Below are 20,000 nucleotides of genomic sequence, written 5' to 3'. Positions count from 1 at the left end.
TGAATAAACTAAAGCAAATTCGGGGATAACGAGGGACATCTCTACTATATTGCAACCACCAACTATAAAAGCTACAGACCAGCTAAAAGGCAAAGCTGAAAACAATGGTAAAACATAGTGAAACAAGGACAAGGAAAACGTCAAGTAAAGCTATGGCCGACGGGGAAAAAAAAAATATACTCAAAACAAAAGCGCCTTCAAAAGCATTAAACGATCGTCAATTGCATGTCTACTATATCACGTCTACATTGGAGGAAGGATATCTTAACACAGCATGCACGTTGAACAAATCTCCCCATATGTCCCTGCAAGTGGGGCTGGATGCAGCACCAGATCTCCTTTTTGTATAGCATAGCACGAAACGTCAGCAACAATCCATGAAAGACCCCTTTTTGAGGACTTGACATGGCGACCAAATGTCTTCGCACTCTAAACCTAACTTACCTAAATACAATTCAGATTGAAATGAATGTATATTGGAAGTGCGGGCTAATTGACGAAAGAGGCAATCGCTTAAATTTTCTACAGAATTGCGAGGATCACTTCTCTATTTCGTCTATAGCTTGCACTTCAAGTATACATATATGAAGTGCGGGCTAATTGACGAAAGGTGTCAGATATCTACCAGATTTTCTACAGAATTGCGAGGATCACTTCTCTCTTTCGTCTATAGTTTGCACTTCAAATATGCATTCATTTCTTTCAGATAGAAGTGCAATGGAAACTTTGCAATTACTCCGCATAAACTTCTCTTGATTTTAAGACTTGGGTTCAACTTAAACTCCTCGAACTAACGCGTCGATTTCCGTTCATAGGACCTATTTTATGCATAAACGAAATAGTGGATTAGACAAGAGTGTTACTCTATCACTTTGCGGTAAACAAACAAAAGTCCGCCTCTTTAACCAATCAGAAGAAGCCATGTCACGCTTGATTGCTTCTGCTACAACTAGGAGGTAATTTTCGCGTGAACGCGTATTCTAAAAGTAGACTCATTTGTGACTGTGCTGGGGAGCCCACCCTAAGAACATTCTTATCCAATTCACTCTTAGTAAACCTCTTTTGATGTTAAATTTTGGCGGCATTTTTAACTCGTACAAATACTGCATAATTTCCGTTCACAGGGCATATCAGTTTATGCGTAAAGTGAATAGTTTACCTTTAGTATAAACCTCTCGATGTTTTTTTATTGGGGCAACTTCAACTCTTAAAAATAGGGGCATTATCTCCGATTACAGACCATATTTCATGCACAAACGACTGTAGAATACCCGACCACTCCGAGAACACTTCAAAAAAATTGCGGCTCCGCGGATACATCGCTACATAGGCCATTTCCGAGTTCATGTCTGCCTCCTCTTCAAAGCGAGTCTAAGTGCGAAGTTTTTGTGATGCTAATTAGTTCTACTTTACATATGAATGAAACTAATTTTCATAAGAAAAACTTCGCACTTAGACTCGCTTTGAAGAGGAGGCAAACATGAACTCGGAAATGGCCTATTAGCTTCAGGGTATACCTCGTTCTGTTAAGCGCAAAAACGGTGTGGCATCCCATAGTGATTTTCGCCACTGATCGATGCAAGAGATAGAAGTACAATGGAAAGTTACATATACAAGTAGATGCACGCAAAGATGCGGAGCCACGTAGCCACAGTTTGCGCATTTGCACGTTATAAACAATTATTGGATGAGGTTTTTGTGATATCCAGAATAATCAAGGTCGAGTTAAGGGTTATCAGCCGAAGGCGAAGGTTGAGGCTGATAACCCTTACCGAGACTTTGATTATTCTGGATATCACAAAAACCGAATCTGATAATTGTTTTATTATGCATTGTACGAAAACAAATAATCACGACAGTGGGTGGAACTGGTAATTTATTTGTCAACGAGTAAACTGTATACAAATCATCGGCACATAATTCGATTGACAAAATATTTTAAGCATTAGACAATATGTGAAAAATTGAAAAAAAGCTTGATGAGAAAGTAAATAGTAATAAATGAGTAACTGAAGAAAACAAACCTGGAAGTCATTTTTTTGCTTATTCACTGACGGCAAGCAACACAAAGCGCGGGAACTTGACATGATTACCCTTAGAAACTGCGGTCAAACATGACATGATAACCCGTGACCTTCAGTGACCTTGACATGATAACTGTATAATCTGCAGTTATGACGTCACAGGCGCTGATTTTGAAAATTCACTGTAGGCTTTCGGCCAATCACAAAAGAGTTAGAGAGCTGAATGTATAATAAACAGCGTAATCGTTCAGCTACTCACTCATTCAGTTACTTAGTACGTAGCCACTAGGCAGCGTAGCCGAGAACGAGGAAGAGTTGCTTCGAATGACCCCGGGGTACAATCAACTCTCGTTATAGCGGACACCCTCGGGACCGCGATTTGGTGTCCGTAATAGCGAGAGTCCGTAATAGCGGGGTGCGTGAAAATTTTTATTTTAAACCATATTTACAGAAGGGGGTCACAGGTGTGTTCATTTGCATTAACTCCAGTACTTTTTCAGACCCGTTGTCGCACGCAAAGAGCGTCAGAACTTTATTTACAAACAGAAGAACTTAACAGAACAGGAGTTACGTACCCTTTGTGTACAGTACTATGTACGTAAAAAACAGTCATCGTATGTTGCAGCAATGTCCATCATCGTTTTGGTTTCCTACTGTACTGAAGTACAGTAACCTACATTTCTAAAAAAAATTATTTTCAAGGAAAAACCTGAACATAAGCTAGTGATTGCATCAGCTATCACATTGCCTTGAAATATCGTTCCAATCGGCTCTGTGTACTTCTCCTTTGAATTGCAACTTCCCCCACTTTGTCGTCAAGGAGACTAAATTCATTAGCAACTTAAACTCCCCTCTATGAATAAAAAAGCAGAAAAAATAGACTTGATATGTGGGCAAATTTTCCAAGATGCTGCTCGGTGTCCGCTATAACGAGAGAGAAAAAAATAAAATTGTAACGTTGGGACCGAATGAAGTGTCCGTAAGTCCGTAATAGCGGGAGTTTATTTCAGTCAAACGTCTGTAACTTTCGCCGGGGATTTAGCTGCTCTCCGTAATAGCGGGGTGTCCGTAATAGCGAGGTGTCCGCAAGGCGGGAGTTGACTGTATTCTGAAATTACTCCGCCTAAACTTCACCTGACGTTAAAACTTGCGCGCAACTTGAACTCCTAGAACTAATGAGATAATTCCCGTTCACAGGACAAACTTCATAGACCACTTTCACAAATGGCGACCACTTTTACATTCTTTTGTCTTTGTTAATTAGACTATTGCCCTCATTTTGAAGCAAATTTTCTTTTGAAATTTGCTCATCGTAGCGAGGCTAGAAAGGCTTGTTAGCATTAAAAGAAAATAATATTTTATTTGACCTTCATTGTGAAAGAGGTCTCTGCATGAACTCAACAGGTTACCTTTAGCATAAACCTCTCTTCATGTTAAAACTTACCCTAGACTCTAAATCCTAGAGTTAACGCGATAATTTCCGTTCACATGACATATTTCATGCATAAACCCACGTAGCCACGTCGCCAAATAGCCAAGAAGCCGCGTTGCCTACGCATTTGCACGTTTGACAAGTGATCAGTAATGCCGAAAGTGACACCGGAAAACATGACGCCTCCATCGTTTGTAAACGTCAAGACTCCACCGATTTGGGACGTCATAATAGAGAGGTTAAGCATGACGTTTACGCCAAAAGGCAAAGGTCGGAGTGAAATTAGAGTTAAGCCAAAAATGTAAGAACCCTGCTTTATATTAGCTCATTTCTGTCCTGTTAGCTCCAGATATCAAGCAACTTCAAGCAACTTCTCAAAGGAACGAGGCGCTTTTATGATAAGCAGGAGCCTGCCGTTTCCCGTTTACTGTAAACGCCATGCTTAACCTCTCTAATGCAGCTGTCAAATGCCGCATCGTGCGAGTTGTCATTTTATTCCACAGCCAAACAACAGGCAACCCAAACTCAGAATGCGAATGCTCAGTCAACGTAAACGATTTGTAGGGTTTATATGGGAACATGAAATGCCGAATAAATCGGCTAATCCTAGATTACAGCGACGAAAATAAATAAAATAAACTTACTTTTATTTCACCTTGTGTCCTTGTGTCGATTTGAGGCGTTCTGGGCTAGTTTTGAAATTTGCTCCTATCTTTCTTTTTAATAAAGGGCAGGAGCAAAAACTAGAGTTAAAACTAGGATTAGTCGACTTTTTTTGGGATTTCCTGTTTCCCATTTATACAAATCGTTTACGTTGACTGAACAGTCGAATTATGAGCTTGGGTTGCCTGGAAGCTGTGATCGGGATCGAGAGTTTGGAGTGAGAAATTGCCCCGTATGTGTGACTTCCGATTGTTGCAGATAAACAGTAAGGAATAATGAAAAAGAAACTACAGAGTCAATAAATGTCGTAGAAGCGGCGAACCATCGAAAATTAACACTAAAAAGGTTTTGCAATCCATGAAGAAACCGTCAAACATTTCGACGAAGGAAGCAAGAAGCATAGTAGCTCATTAGCTATATCTACATCTATAATTATAATCCACAAAGTTTTTCCCATACACGTGGATTGATAAACTCTCTAGTCGCAGCTTAAAAAAAATACATTTTCTATTATTAGTATAATTGAATTTGTTCAATTTATATGTAAGCTCGGTTGTAAGTTTAGATTTATATCTTAATTAAGCAGTAGAGAGGTTAAGCATCATGTTTTATGAAAGGGCGATGACTGCCCGTGATACGAGTGCTAATGTATACCATCATGCCTCATAACACACTTCCCATCAAGCTAAAAATGGCAAACTGAGAAAAGCAGGCGGAAAATGGTCACGTGGGGATCACTGCCGTTTCACGTTTGCCTTATAAGTGAAGCTTACTAAATATAACTTTAAGAAACGGTCCAGATAAGAACGATAGCAACAACGGCAACGAACATGTTGGAATTCAATTGGTATGCAAAAAGGTGATAACTTTTCTATTGTCTGTACTTACTTCTGATTGGCTTAAACAGCAAAAGTTAAAAAAAACTTCATAAAGCAGTATTATATTCATCCTTACTTTCCAACCATCTTCCATCTGGTCTCAGTTTAAATGAATTCCACAGAAATCGTATGTGGGGAACATGTAAAATTGCAAACATTTCTTGGCTTTTGTTTTCAACTCTCGTGATTGGTCAAAATCTTTTAACACAACAAAACACCCTTTCAAAGTGGGCTGTAAATGAATTTTATTGCGTTAACGGCTTTCCTGTAGGTTTATGCATTTTCTGTGTAAAAATGATAACATTCCTATGTGGGGAAAGCCCCGTTGCCGCATAACAAAGGAAATTGCTATCCACCTTACACGGATCATTACTTAAGTGTTTTCAGTCGCATGTGGTTTCAGACTTTTCAGTTTATCAGCAATGGCTCAGGATATGATTCTGTTATTCCATAAATCTTCCGAAACGGGAAACTGTTCCGAGAAGGAAGTCGACACTCCGCGGAAGTTGTGCCATCATCCAAAACCATTGTTAGTATTTTCACTTACAACAATCAACACACTTCTTTTATGTTAACAATGATTCTTTTGCAGTAAACACATGTACGCATTGCGTGCTTATTTTTGAAGATAAATCGAAGGTTTGGGGTTGTTTTATTATAGGTAAACCGACCTGTAACGAGTGACCTGTGCTTTAAGTGTTTTCAGTCGCATATGTTTTCAGAGTTTTCAGTTTATCAGCAATGGCTCAGGATATGACTCTGTTATTCCGTAAATCTTCCGAAACGGGAAACTGTTCCGAGAAGGAAGTCGACACTCCGCGGAAGTTGTGCCATCATCCAAAACCATTGTTAATATTTTCACTTACAACAATCAACACACTTCTTTTATGCTAACAATGATGCTTTTGCAGTAAACACATGTACGCATTGCGTGCTTATTTTTGAAGATAAATCGAAGGTTTGGGGTTGTTTTATTATAGGTAAAGCGACCTGTAACGACTGACCTGTGCTTTAACTAAACCTGCCATAGGAAAACTTAATCCTAAATTTCTGTTTCGTATGCTTTTAATCACGGAAATTCATCAGACAAATTTGAAACTGAAAGAGTCATTACATTACGCATTTGGGTGATAGGTATAAATAACTTAAGAGCTCTCTTCTTGCCACAAGCAGGAGTGACTCGTGATCTGAGACCGGGGACAGCAATGGAGGTAAGGAGGTGTGTTAGATGCTCCCGGTGCCGTTTGATTCGGGGATCGAAATTTCTTGCGAAGTACCAAATTCGACAGGAAGAATGAAGGATTTCTTTACGGCGTTTAATTGGATGCCAACATAATTGCCGACAAGCGCTTACACCTTTATTAACGAGAACAAGACTCGTCAATGGTCTTCCAATTTAATGCCCAATGTCTCGTCATTGTTTTTGTTTTTTTTTTTTTCAAAAAACCAGAGATAGGCGGAAAGACTGAAAACAGCATAAATCATTTTTTCTCAGGATGGTGTGAAATTTCTTGACGAAAGCGACAGGCAATGGTTCACCCGAGACAAACAGCAACTTGTGTCGATGAATCAGGAAGGTTCAAACCAAGGACACTACTTGCAGGTTGATGGAGAATCTGTTTCCGCAAATGCATTGAGCTCTAATCAAAAGAGTAAGTTGATAAATTTGGGTAGACTTAGGTTCTGACACGCATTTCTTACCTTCTATTTTGTTTTGGTTGGTTTTCATAATTGCTTAGAACAGTGTTAATTAAAACACAGCTGCTACTGCAGGTCAAAGTTGGCTTAGCTACATAATTCCCGAAAAATTGGCTGAACATTCTTTCCGGAATTTCCCAACCAAAAGCTCTTAAGTTTTTTCAGAAATGTCTAAAATTCCCGAAAATTCTTATAAATTTCATTTCTTATATTGCAAAGTCTGCCATATTTGCTATTACACAAAGCTCCGGACCCCTTTTCGTGAATAACCGCTGATAAGGAATGGATATGAACGGACTGGCCCCTCTCTTGGTAGGTTGGAATACAAAAAAAAACACGTTTTGTCAACGTTTTTGCCTGTGAAAAGTTTCCAACATGTCAGGTGAAAGTTGAAATTGCTCTAAAGTTCTCGAAATTGTCAATTTTTTTCTAAAATTCCCCAGAGTTTCTAAAATTATTTTTAATGTCTAAAATTCCCAAAAACAAATTCGGAATTATGTAGCTTGGCCTAGGTCAGAGGCATCTTTCACATGAATGCCAAAAAAGGTCATTTGCATGACCGTGCCACGTGACCTTGTCAATCATAAAAAAAATGGTCGTGGTATAAAATAGATGCCAGAAATGGAAAGAGCGTGATGAAATTTGAAAGATTGTCAATGTAGAGGCCAATGACATTCATGCGAGAGAAACGTTTGCCAAGCTGTTTTCCATATACATCTCAGTAAAATTTTTAAGCATCAAAATCCCTGTAAAATCTCTTGCATAAATGCCAGTGGCCTCAAAATTGACATTCTTACTAATTTCATCAAGCTCTTTCCATTCCTGGCATCTCTTTTGTACCACGACCATTTTGTATGATTGACAAGCTCACATGACACAGTTATGCCAAGGGCCTACAACAGCTACTGTAATATGTGTGCAAAAACTGAAAATTGACTTATGTGAAACTGAAGTGATGCTACTGTGGCACTTTCAGGAAAAATTTCATTATGTCATACCTTTTAGACAAAAACAGACACTTTCACATGACTTGTAAATTTTTGGTTATTTCGCAAAGCTTCTACAACTGTTGCAAGTTGATCACAAAAATTGAGCAAGAAAAGGATTATGGTCGACTGGGAAAACCATTTTTTGTGACTCGTTGATTACAGATTTTAGGCTCAATTCACTGTCTATGATTTGAAGATTAACCAAAACGCAAAGTCAACATTTGACACTTAAGACTGTGAAGCATTCAACATTTGCTGTTTTTTCCCTTAAATTATACGAACAGCTTTGTTTAAGATGCACAATATTATTGAACAAGCTTCTGGAGGTGGTTACAATGTGATTGTTCTCTTGGAAAACATGAATGGACGGATTGTGGCAATAGACAAGGAAACTGATTCAGTTAAGGCAAAGGTAAGGTCAATTGTGGCTTAAGAGGACACAAATTTACATTAAAGGAGGAATGGTGAGAATTTTACCATGATCTTTGTGTTACAACTGAGTCACTGAGTTTTTAATGACTTGATCAATATAGAAAGTAGAAGAAACCTGTTTAATATAAAGCATGCAAAAGCATAATGAATCTAAAATGTTAATGGGAAAGTGTAGACAAGTATGCGGTGTTTTAACTGAGAACATATGGAACAAAAATGGCTATGTGACATGAATAAAAGATACAAGAGAAGAAATAGTTTTTAAGCTTAGCTAGACAGTGAGTTGAGAAACGTTGGGGAGTAAGTGATTAACTTTGTAAACCCTGCCCTACATGTACAAACATCTACAAGGCTCAAAAATTTCGTGCTAGTTAAGTTGGTATTTTTCAGTTGCCCACTCATTTATCTATTCAACAGCTGCAGGTGCTTAAAAATGTTCAAATGCTTTGATTGTGCACAGGTTATGGTTACAGAAAATGGTCATCCAACCTCTCCAAGCAAATACAACACTTTGGCAGATGTAAAGCACCACCACGCTGATGCTCTCTTTTACAAAGTACCAAGGGAAAGAGGCAGCCATTACTTTTATTTCAAGTCCTATCTGAAAGACAAGCAAAGAATTCTGGGATTTGATGAGAATGGTCATGCACTGAGCCCTACTACAGTTCAGCCAAATCAGCAGGAAAGCCTGTTTATGGAGGTGCGACCATGAGTGAATGTATGGCTGCTTTATCTACAGTACAAAGGCTCAGCATGATCCCTGGTTTACCATTAGCTCTCATCAATATTAATACACACAACTGTAATTCTAATTCAACCCTAATCCTTCTCTCTGCCTGTAAGTTACACTAAATATCTTAATTTAACTGTAATAAAGTTTATTTAATTTGGCTGGCAAATCTTTCTCAAAAATCTATTTAAAGTTTTACAAGGATGGTTATAGCAGCAAAAAGGCCCTAGATTAAAAAGATCCCTCATTTTTGCCAGCATACAGCAGCATTGTACAGAAGGCCTATTAACATTCATAACTATCCGAGGTTGCCTTAATTTGGTCGTTTCATCTAATTTTGAGCTCTACACAGTGCATTCACTTGTCACTTTTGACCTCATTTCAATGGAATTGCCTTCACTTCTTGCCCATGACGTGAGACAGTACTTTGCAAGAGCTAGGCTGTCAAGTACTTGAAATCACGAAGATTTGACAAGATAACTGAAACAAAAAAACGGCTTCCTACCACTTTCATGACATTGTACCAATGGATTTTACTGGACTTACTGTACTTAGCACTAGTTCTTGTTTAACTTAAGGAGAGCAGGGATGGTGTAGTGGTGGGAGAATTCACCAGTCCCATCCACGTGGTTTGATTCCCTCACTTAGCGTCATATGTTTTGTTGGTTCTCTATGCTGCTCTGAGAGGTGTAACCAACCAGCAATTTGATGTGATTTGATTTGATTTCTGTACAATGTCCCCAATTAGAGACCAGTTTACACTTAAATAAGTTTATTACTATAATAATACATTACCATTAATAATGCTATGAATCAGTTTGCATAAAATAGCTCATCTACAGAACTTTGAGAGGGAAGAATTAGGGATCGGTGCACCTTACAGTAAATGTTAATATTGTTACATGCAACAACTATATGATTATTCAGAGAATACTTTTGTAAAACCTTTTTGGTAACTTGGTATTTGTTAGACTATTATATAGCGACTATTATCTGATTTGGTAGCTTTAATTTAACAGTGTTATAATTTTATGTTGCAAACGAAAGACAAATTCAAGAATAAGTCCAAAGTATACTGCAATTAAATAAATTATTGTGCACCACCTTAGTGACTTTGATGCTACATGTATTTTGGACTGGGGAGCAATGCGTGAGCTGGCTTTAAGGGGGTGGCTCTTAACTACCAAACTGTTGCTATGAACCTCTTTGAATAATCATTTCTCAAGTCCCTTTAACTCTACAGTTAACTTTTCTTGCCAAGTGTGCTCTATTTAAGGAGGCTCACACCAGTTTTATCATTTTCAAGGATTTGAATCTCCCAAATTATTTCACTTAATGGTGATGTTATGATGCCATATGAAACACCAACAGATGCTTAAAAGGATGCACTCATTAATGTGACGTAACAGGTTACCATGGCAACAAAAGAGCCATCTAAAAACAGCCTATATTTTGTCTTTAAACACATATATTTCAAAAACGAACTAGGTGACCCCCATTTTTCATTGCTGGAGTGTGATTAGCACAATAGGACAAAACTTTCTGTAAAAGTGGCTCTGAATCCGCTCCAGAGAATTTTTTTAAACTTTGCAGAGAGTTTCATCTTAGCCTGCTAATCACCTTTCAGCAAAACAAAATGGGGGTCACTGAGTTCGTTTTTGAAATATAAGGATTTAAACACAAACTATAGGGCATTTTAGATGGTTCTTTTGTTGCCACGGTAACCTATTACATCACATTAATGAGTGTGTCTTGTTAAGCACTTAGTGGTGTTTAATATGGTACCATAACATTGCCATGAGATAAAACAGTGTTGTAGAGTTCATCTTTCTAATAACACATTCCCTCCAAATTTTCTTTGTTTGGTTCAACTTACAACCATGACCAAAACAGAAAATGCCTAAAAACTCAGCAAGTTAACTATGTTTTTCACAATTTTAACGCAACAGTGTGAGAACATTCTAACACAAAATCTGTAGCATGGATTTTTTAAAAATATATTTCTCAAAACAATTATGATGTCATACAATGTAAGTCCTTCCTCTGATACACTTTCCAAAATATCAGTTCCATTTTTTGTCCAAATAGAAATTCCATGCTACAGTTCACAAAAAATGATGGCACAGTTCCCATCCAGTAAAAAACAACCTCTTCTTTTTGTTTCCTGAGAGTTTTTACATGTGTTTCACTGAAATGCACGGAAGAGGACTCGGATTAGTTGTGCATGCGCCTTCTGTACTTCAAGAACCATCCATGCAACCTTCTTTGTAGGGCTCTTGACTAAAAAGCTTCATTAGCAACCATTGTCTTTCTGTAGTTAAGTCCTACATTGCCATGGTAACGAAAATGTGATGTGAGAAATCTAACACAAAATTCTGTCAAGAGGATTCAGAGCTACCTTAAAAAATCACAAAATTAATGTTGCTTTCAATCCACTAGACAGAAACTTGCAGAAAGTTGCATCATGCCCTTCTGATTACTTTTCAGAAATAAAAAAATGGAGGTCAGCAAGTTCGTTTTCGAGATATAAACAACTAAAGACAAAATAAAGGGTGTTTTTACAGGGTTTGCCCATTGCTGTATCTTGTTCAGCAATAATTCGTGTTTCATTTGGTACCACAATATTGCCAATACATGATACAATGTTGTGGTGCCGATCCTTCTGATCTACATGTAATAAGAGTGTCACCTGGAAGTGTTGAAACTGGTTTGAGCCTCCTTAATGCACTGCTCTTGGGTCAAGAATTTGACAGAGCTGGAGACCTGATAAAAAATAAATAGTTCCATAGACTTGCACTGACCCCTTCACATAATGCGTTATAGTATGTTAAATTTGGTTTTATCAAATGAGTTAAAGGTAAGTTAACCATCATAAGAGAGAATTGCGAGCTGACCTTTTGAGCATCAACCTTTTGTCAGAGTGAATAGGGTTAGGCTTTTTTGGGTGCCAAATTTGAATATACAGTATGTAGCACTGCATTGACTTACATTCTCATACTATAATACTGATAAGTTTTAGTACACTGTCAGACATTTTAGAGCACATCATCTTCAATACAAACAGCCAAAATTACTAATCAACTGCCTTCTCTAAATCTTTCACTCAGTGAGTCAAATGACAAGAATTGAGCTGTTCTCCCTGCTTATTAGTTGAGAGGATGTCACATAACTACATGTACTACCAACCATTTCAATGTAGAAGTGATACATGTAGGAATTTCTTGATTCGTTACCATTTCGGGTTTTTTGTGAGCTGATACATGTAGTTTGTGTTTTATGAAGGAAATTTGGTTTTGTGTGTACACATGTATAATTAATAAACAAAATTTATAATTGTATTGGCCCTGTACCTGTACTGATAATAATAAGGCCTTATTTGGGCATGTGGTTCATTTGTGTGACCTAATGCATATTTTTATCTTTCTTGTTCTCCACTACAAATGATGCTCTAATGGGCCACGACTGAATAACATGCCACTACAAAAGTTTTGTTGTCATATTACAATATAAAAATATTAAAATGAACGACTCTGACAATGTTTTCGCCACAATAGACGTTAGTGGTAAATAAAATAATATTCATAATAAATTATTAGACACCCCACCCATTCATCAATGTTCAATGCACTAAACTAAAATTAATGCAAATGAAAAAATATTATATACAGTAATATCCAGAATGATTATCAGAGGTATTGTCCTGAGGGGGTTGTCTTATTGAAATTCAGTTAATAATAACATTTAAGTTAATGATTTACATTACATAATGGGATTCCCAATGTTAGATGGAGTTTGGGTGTTTGTCAGACAAAGATTCTAATTTTTGGTATTCTACTAAGCTGGCCATGTTGATGCACTTCTTAAGAAAAATATATTTGTTCATGAAGATGTTTAAGTGGCTATGGCACTGAGCAACCCAAACTAAAACCCTTAAAATGATTTTAAAAAGGTTACCACAAAAACAAGCTGTTAGTCTTGAGCATTTTTTTTTGGTGAACGCTGAATTTTGTTTGACTTGGAAAACAAGATCATAGCCATCTCTTCCTCTGAGCCAGGTTGTGTGTTTTTATGATCTCCTCAACCCTCTTGGCAAACTCAGTATCCTCTTTTATTGCAGCCTTTGATGGTTTTGCTGTCTTTTTTGGGTGCCAAGGTTTTTGAAGGTTTCTGAAACAATATCAGAAGAAACTCAACAGAGCAGTCAGCAGGTCAACATGTTTTTAAGCCCATAAATTAAGGCTGGGGCTTTCAGCTTATCCACCTTCATTTCCAAAGATCATGCATGTTTGGTTGGCTCATTAACTTAATTGACTACAGATTTGAACTTTTTGAAAGAAATTTGTTATATTTTGTGTTATCCATGTTAACTTGGTCTATATCGAAGCAGCAACCCCAGACAAAACAAAGTGTGTGGGAGTTTTCAAAAGTAGAAGCCAATTTAAACCCTTTCACAACCCTACATGATCACAAGGACCCATGTACCTGACTTGCATACATGTGTACACATATGAAATCATGAATTAAATAGAGTGCAAATGCAATGACAATCTACAACATAGTTGTATGAGGGCACAAGGTTAAATTTCACATCAGAAAAAAATAAAAACTAACTAAAGTTACTTTCATTTTCAATAGAGTGGGCTTTGGGTTTTCTCAGATTAACTATGTTTTCTACCAAGAAAGCTTTAAATCCTTTATTTAAGGGTACCTTGGTAAGACAAGTTGTTCACCCCTTGCTCTTCGCACTTGAGGGCTGGCTGGAGTACCACTGGCAGATCTGGAGACATTATCCTTCCTTCTCTTTTTTACCATCTGATGGGAATCAATTATGGAGTCAGTGAAGGAGCTGTTTGCATCACCAATCCTCTTACGCTTTACTGAACCCACCCTTGCATGGCTGCTGAGTAAGCTGTGATTGGATGAACTTGGTGTGCTGCAATTGATGCCTGTCTCTGATTCTAGCAAAACTGGAAATAGGAACTCATAATGTTTTGTACTGTGAGGTACACGTAAACAAGAGAGAAGCATGTGCTGCACTGAACAAGAGCTTTTTAAAAGCTTTCAGGGATACTGTGAAAAAAAAACAAACATTTGATTGTAAACATCTGATTCCATTTGCTCTGATTTCAGTTGATTTGTAGTCTCCCCAATTAGCACAGCACTCATGCTTGGCTAAATAACCTTGGGACTTAAATAAAGTTAGTCTTACATGTATGGCAGTATACAAACTTCTGGATGCCCAGACCTACAGCTGTATAAGCCTTGATTGGGTGGCAAACCATAGCCAATCATCAATGCATAGACTAAAAATACAATACATAATAACGCTAAAATTACTAATTATCACCTATTGTATAAAAAATGAAAACCTATATGTAAATATGTATCTTTACAGATAAATAATAAATATAATTATATGACTTTTTAAAAATGCCCTCCTTTCAGTTTGATTGGGTTACTTCAAAATCTTGAAAGAGTGTGCAATATTCATCATACTAGTGATGACTGACTTTTACATTTGTAGTGCTACCACATTGTTTTTTTTCTCCAACTAACTGCCTTAGTGCCTTGTAACATCTCTTAAGTAGCCTCCAAGAATGTCCATAATGATGTTGTACTATGTCACACGATGCTCGGGGTACATGTATCTCTGCTGCAGCTCCCAACGCAGTGACCCATACTTAGAGGTCTTCTCAGCAGCCTTCTCTTCTCTTTTCTCAACCCAGAGGCAGCTCATCTCTATCAGTGACACGGTCTTGCCCTGCTTGTCCACAATGGTCGCATCAACTCTGTTAGCCTTCACATACATGCTGTCTGCATAAAGAGAAATGTCCCAGTAAGCAACCGCCCTCTCATTCTCATACATTGGCTTCGGTTGGGTTTTCGAGTACCAAGGCCTCACTGACAGAGCAAGGTCCAGCGATCTTATCACTTCAACAAACAGAACCTTAAGAGCGTTGTTGTGCCGCAACAAGTACTTTGATTGAGCTAATGTGCCACACCCAGCTAGAATGTGTGTAACACTCTCTGTAACTTTGCCACACATGCAACAACATTTACCGGTATCTCCGCTCAAAGCAGTCCCAGTCTTCCTGTGATGGAATACTTTTGTTGGTAGTGGCTGTTGGTACAATTCTTGTAAGCCAACAGCGACATGAGTTGGTGCCATCTTCCAAAGGTGGAGCCAGGAGAAACAGGCCTTCTGATTTAGATTCTCATCTTCCCATCTTTCCCTTGTCATTATTATCCTGCCATCTTTCTCCCTTCACAGTTGCTCTTGCTTTCTTCTGCCAAGCACTAGATAGACACTCCTTCACTTTCTTCCCTTCTACCACTTCGCTATCCTCGTTGATACACTTGGGTTCCAGGTAAACTAGCTGGAGTTGGACACCTAACTCTTCAGCATATTTTCTTGCATCCTTAATCATTGTTTGTCGCCCTGTCCTCAAAGACTTCTCTTCAAACACTCTTACTGCTGACAATGATGGGTCAGGATTTTGATCTAGTTTCATAGCAGCCTTGACCTTGATGTTCTTGTACTCCTGCTCTATGGTTCGAAGTCCCCTAGACTTCCATAAAGCAAAAATTAAGGTAAGAGAGCATTCTAACCTATGAACACATTTGTAGACTATTCCAAGCACATCTTGTAATCGTCGTTCCTCAAGCAATAACACACTCAACCTCGTAAGAAGAGTTTTGTATGGGCTTTTACTATCATTTAGAACAACACATAACACTTCTTTATAGCAACTCCAATTTTTCCAAGTTTCCACATGACTGTAGATAAAAATAATATAATCAATACTTACCAGAATTTGTGAGCTCCTGCTGCATGGAGACAGTATGCTCCACCTGTGAGATACCCTGGCACCCAAACATTGTTTCATTATCCTTCACACAAGTGCCACAGATGAAGTTATCATCGCAGTTTTCTGGTGTTGCCAGGCCACAAGGTTCCAGGACAAAGGGAATTCTCTTTCCAAAGCTGTTGGAAATCGTAGGCTTTCCTCCCACAAGGTGGATCTTTTTCCAGAGTAACTTATTATCTTGCTTTAACAAGCCTTCAACAACACACCATTTCCCACAAGCATTGACTTGAGCTTGGCCTTGTAGAGGATTTATGACTATTAAAAGGAAAACAATAATTATTATTTACATAATTATGACACTTTTCACATTTCATTTATGGGTAGCCAACTAAGTTCCTTAAGGGATGGTGAGATGTGGTCACACTTCCTTTTAACAGTTACATGTAATATTCTAGCCGCAAAGTTCTGTAATAGCCGCAGCTTTCGAATGGTCTGTTGTGTAATGTTCCCGACCATACTGTTGAGCTGAAGAACAGCTAACAAAATACCAAAGACTTCAAGGTAACTAAAAGCACCTCTTTCGTAAACAGGTATCAAACTCTGTTGATTTGGCACAGTTTACTTAACAGCGAGGATGATAAGTAATCTATGTGGTCATTAAACGATGTGTTACTATCAAATATCACTCCCAAATCTTTGCAAGAGGGCGATGGAGATACTGTAACTCTTTACCAAGGAAAGTGATAGTAATACCACTTAATCTTCCAACAGTCTTGTTCCAGAAAGCATGAACTTCGTTTTTTGAGGATTGATAAGGAGCCAATTGATGCATCACCACTCTGCTACTCTGTTAATGTCTTGAGAGCATTGACGTTGTCATTGGTTGCAAAAGATAAGAAGAGCTTTGTGTCATCAACATAAGACTCAACTGAGCAGGTTTTGATAGCACCAGGTAAGTCATTCATATATAAACTGAATAACACAGGTCCCAAGATGGAACCCTGTGGGATGCTGTGAGTTAAAGTTAACGGCGAGGATGTTGATATTCCAACATGACTAGTTTGTTCCCTTTCTGTAAGATAGCTTTGGAACCAATGTAGGGCATTCGTAGATGTTCCCAGTGCCTGGGGCTTGAATAGTAAGATAGAACGACAGATTCCATCAAAAGCCTTACTTAAATCAGTACATGTAAGTACCATGGCTGTAACTTTCTGTTCGTCAATAGCATTGAAAAGGTGTTCTGTGACCAGAAGGCTGAGGGTCTCAGTGGATGATGTTGATGTTTGGTCAGGCGATTTTTGTCTGACAGGAAGGAAGTGTACTGTTGTAATACAAGTTTCTCAGCCACTTTGGATAGTACTGGGAGAAGCAAGATTGGTCTATTGTTATCTGGCACCTCATGGTCACCTTCCTTAAGATAAGGGACGACTTCAGCCTTCTACCAGGCACATGGATAAATGGACGACTCCAACGACAGGTTTATGATGCTTGTAATGATAGGCAATATGTGAGGCAAACAGTCCTTGATGACTGAGACTGAAACTTCATCATATCCTGGAGCTCTATTATTGGGAATGCCCATAATAACCTTACGAACCTCTGAACAAAGAACTGGTCTGAATTACAACAGTTCATCACGAGGAAGATTAGAGAGACTTGAACTGAAGGTATTGGGTAGTGTGCGTAGGCCATAAGTTTCAGCGAGTTTTTCTGACGCAGACGAGGCTTTTTCCGTTACAGATATGAAGAGACGTTCGAACTCCTTTGCTTGGGGAGAAGTGTCTTTAGTACATGTATATTCAAGATTAGGATTTGATTTTGATGGTAGGGCATAGTGTATCATTTTCCATAGTGAAGTACTGTTGTTCTTGTTAGAGAGGTTCTGATGGTTATAATGTACGGTTTCTGCTTTCTTGAGGGCTAACTTTACTTTGCATCTTTGTTGTTTGAAAGCATTCCAGTCAATAAGAAATCCACTCTGACGAGTAATCCTGTGTAGATTATTTCTGGTATCAATCATTCTCCTGATGTCATCTGTGATGAAAGGAATTGATTTACATTTGACTTTGATTGTCTTAATTGGGGCATGGTCATTAAGACAAGCCAGGAATAGATCATTGAAGCCAACAACCTTCTCATCAAGAGAATCCATCAGGTCTAAGGTGTTCCAAGGGATGTGCAAAATGTCGGAAGAAAACTGTTCTGCATTACAGGGCTTGAAATTGCGACCAATACAGTCGCATTTGCGACTGAATGTTTTCCTTTTGCGACTAAAATATTTGGAGAAGTCGCAAATTTGCGACTTGTTTTCATCTTCGCTCTTTCGAAACAAAAGGGTTAGCAGATGCCGCTTTGCTGCTCTTTTTAATAAAATAAATGAAGAAATGACAAAATTATTTTGTTTCTCGCCTAGAGTTTTCTTTTAATCTGAAGATAGCGTAATTGTAGCGTAATTTCGCTGCCATGTTACGTGCACAACTCCATTCCTTCGATATCGTTCGCCATTTTCAGCGGTTTCTTTCAACACAAGTTTTGTGGGCTCATATTTTGTTTTGCCACACCGCTGACAACACAATGCAGCGCGACGATTTTGCGACTAAATTTTGCGAAATTGCGCTTAAATTTTCGTATCTTGTCGCAAAATTGCGACTGGATTTTTTCCTTAATTTCAAGCCCTGCATTATAGTTCTTGTAGCTGCGGGTAGTGATATAGCATGCTTTGTATTTGGGTATCTTTTAGTCCAGAACTGCGTAAACCAAAAAATGATCACTGATAGTCGTATCCAGTACACCACTGTCTCTTACAAAGGCTAGAATCAGAGGTCAGCACGATGTCAATTAATGTAGAGGACGACCTGGTCACTCTAGTTGGATTTTTAATTAATTGTGTTGCATTCACAGCTGTGCAAAACGTGCGTACGGCATCTCCTCTGGGATTGTCCACCAGCAGATCACAATTTAGGTGACCTGTAAGTACAATAGATTTATTCAGAGAAAGAGCCTAAGTGTAACTAGGCATTAGATCGTCCGCCGGGCAGGAGATGACACAATCCGGAGGCCTGTAAACAATGCAGACAACCAGACTTAAGATGTTTAAGTTGTGTTTGGAGCCACAGTTGATGCAGTCAATGACATCAAGTATATCTAACTTTTCTTGCCATGGTCTTGCCTCTTGATATGGTTCCCAATGCACCAACCACTATGGGTATCACACTTACTTTTGAAGCCTGGTGTATTTGCTTCACCTCAATTTAATGCCAGTTCTTGGTATCTACATTTGTATCTACTTTTTCATTCTGGGTCTCTGCAATGTTCTGGTCTGCAGGTACTGCTATATCTATAATGATCCATTTTTTGTTCCCCTTTTGCAGGAGGGTCGTCATCATCCTTGTCTCATTAGTATATACTAAAACAGTGGATAGCGTTGGAGCCGCACTGTGATAGCCTACTCAAACTCTGAACATCCTTTGCTATTCACCTCTGAGCAACTTGCACAAGATTTGCGGCTGAAATTTGTAATTTTGCAGGAATAAACGAGTTAAAATCATCCTTTTGTGCTATATTACATGTACCTCAATGTTTTAGCATAATTATACTAAAAACAACTATGCACATCAGTGTCGGTGGCTATTGGTAGATATTTACCTCACTGCTTCGCCGCACAATAAATATCCACCACTAGCCACCTCCACATTGATGCATAGTTGTTAACTATCATGACAAAATATGATCCAATAATAAATTTTAACAATTTATTATTCGCCAAAGGAGAGGTAAATATTATTGTTTTACGTGATTAGGTGAAAAAAATTTTATGCATTTCCTTTGAAACAATTAATTTCTTCATCTGTCACCTCAACAAAACGGCTTGCGGCAATTTTGAAAAAAAAAAACGCTTAAGTGGTTATCGTGTAATTAACATCTCAAGTGCAACCAATCAGCAAAGAGAATTTTCAGTACTAATCACCTATGTAATTATACTAATTATTATAACAAATTATGTGGATTTTAACAATACTTAAATTAATGGCCTTGCCAATACTTACAGTGTTACATGTATGTCTTGCATCACACATGGCATATGTGCCATATTTGTACTTTCACACATTTATTTCACAATGAACATATTAAAGGAAATGAACCTAGTGTAAGGCAAACTACTTTTCAGAGTTGCTACATAGCTAATTAATTTTGGAGACATTCAATCATGCTGACTTAAAAACTTTGTCCTCCATAGTGTCCTAGCACTTCAGGTGATTAGGTCATCATCATCATTATTATTACTATTATTATTATCGAGTATATAAACCACACAAGTGAATAGTGCTTTCCAGAAGCTTTCTGA

The 20,000-nt window shown here is 38.1% G+C and overlaps 1 protein-coding gene and 1 pseudogene across 1 annotated transcript; one reads left to right on the top strand and one right to left on the bottom strand.

Annotated features, from left to right (window-relative positions):
• Positions 1-6,066: 6,066 nt before the first annotated feature.
• Positions 6,067-9,954, top strand: LOC138049742 (uncharacterized). Its single transcript, XM_068896150.1, has 4 exons — positions 6,067-6,208; positions 6,493-6,649; positions 7,969-8,096; positions 8,577-9,954. The coding sequence occupies exons 1-4, from the start codon at positions 6,203-6,205 to the stop codon at positions 8,826-8,828; spliced, it is 543 nt and encodes a 180-aa protein (XP_068752251.1). The 5' UTR covers positions 6,067-6,202; the 3' UTR covers positions 8,829-9,954.
• The window catches only part of LOC138049741 (uncharacterized), a 14,856-nt pseudogene continuing 4,050 nt past the window's right edge, over positions 9,195-20,000 (bottom strand).

This window comes from Montipora capricornis, chromosome 5, assembly GCF_036669925.1.
Source record: "Montipora capricornis isolate CH-2021 chromosome 5, ASM3666992v2, whole genome shotgun sequence".
Lineage (NCBI taxonomy): Eukaryota > Metazoa > Cnidaria > Anthozoa > Scleractinia > Acroporidae > Montipora > Montipora capricornis.
This window is presented reverse-complemented; position numbering and strand designations above follow the sequence as displayed.

What these genes read in the sequence shown, in the direction of transcription:
- LOC138049742 (XM_068896150.1), top strand. An exon ending in ATTGAGCTCTAATCAAAAGA is followed by an intron (nt 6,650 to 7,968) that starts GTAAGTTGATAA and finishes TTATACGAACAG; the next exon opens with CTTTGTTTAAGATGCACAAT. An exon ending in CTGATTCAGTTAAGGCAAAG is followed by an intron (nt 8,097 to 8,576) that starts GTAAGGTCAATT and finishes GATTGTGCACAG; the next exon opens with GTTATGGTTACAGAAAATGG.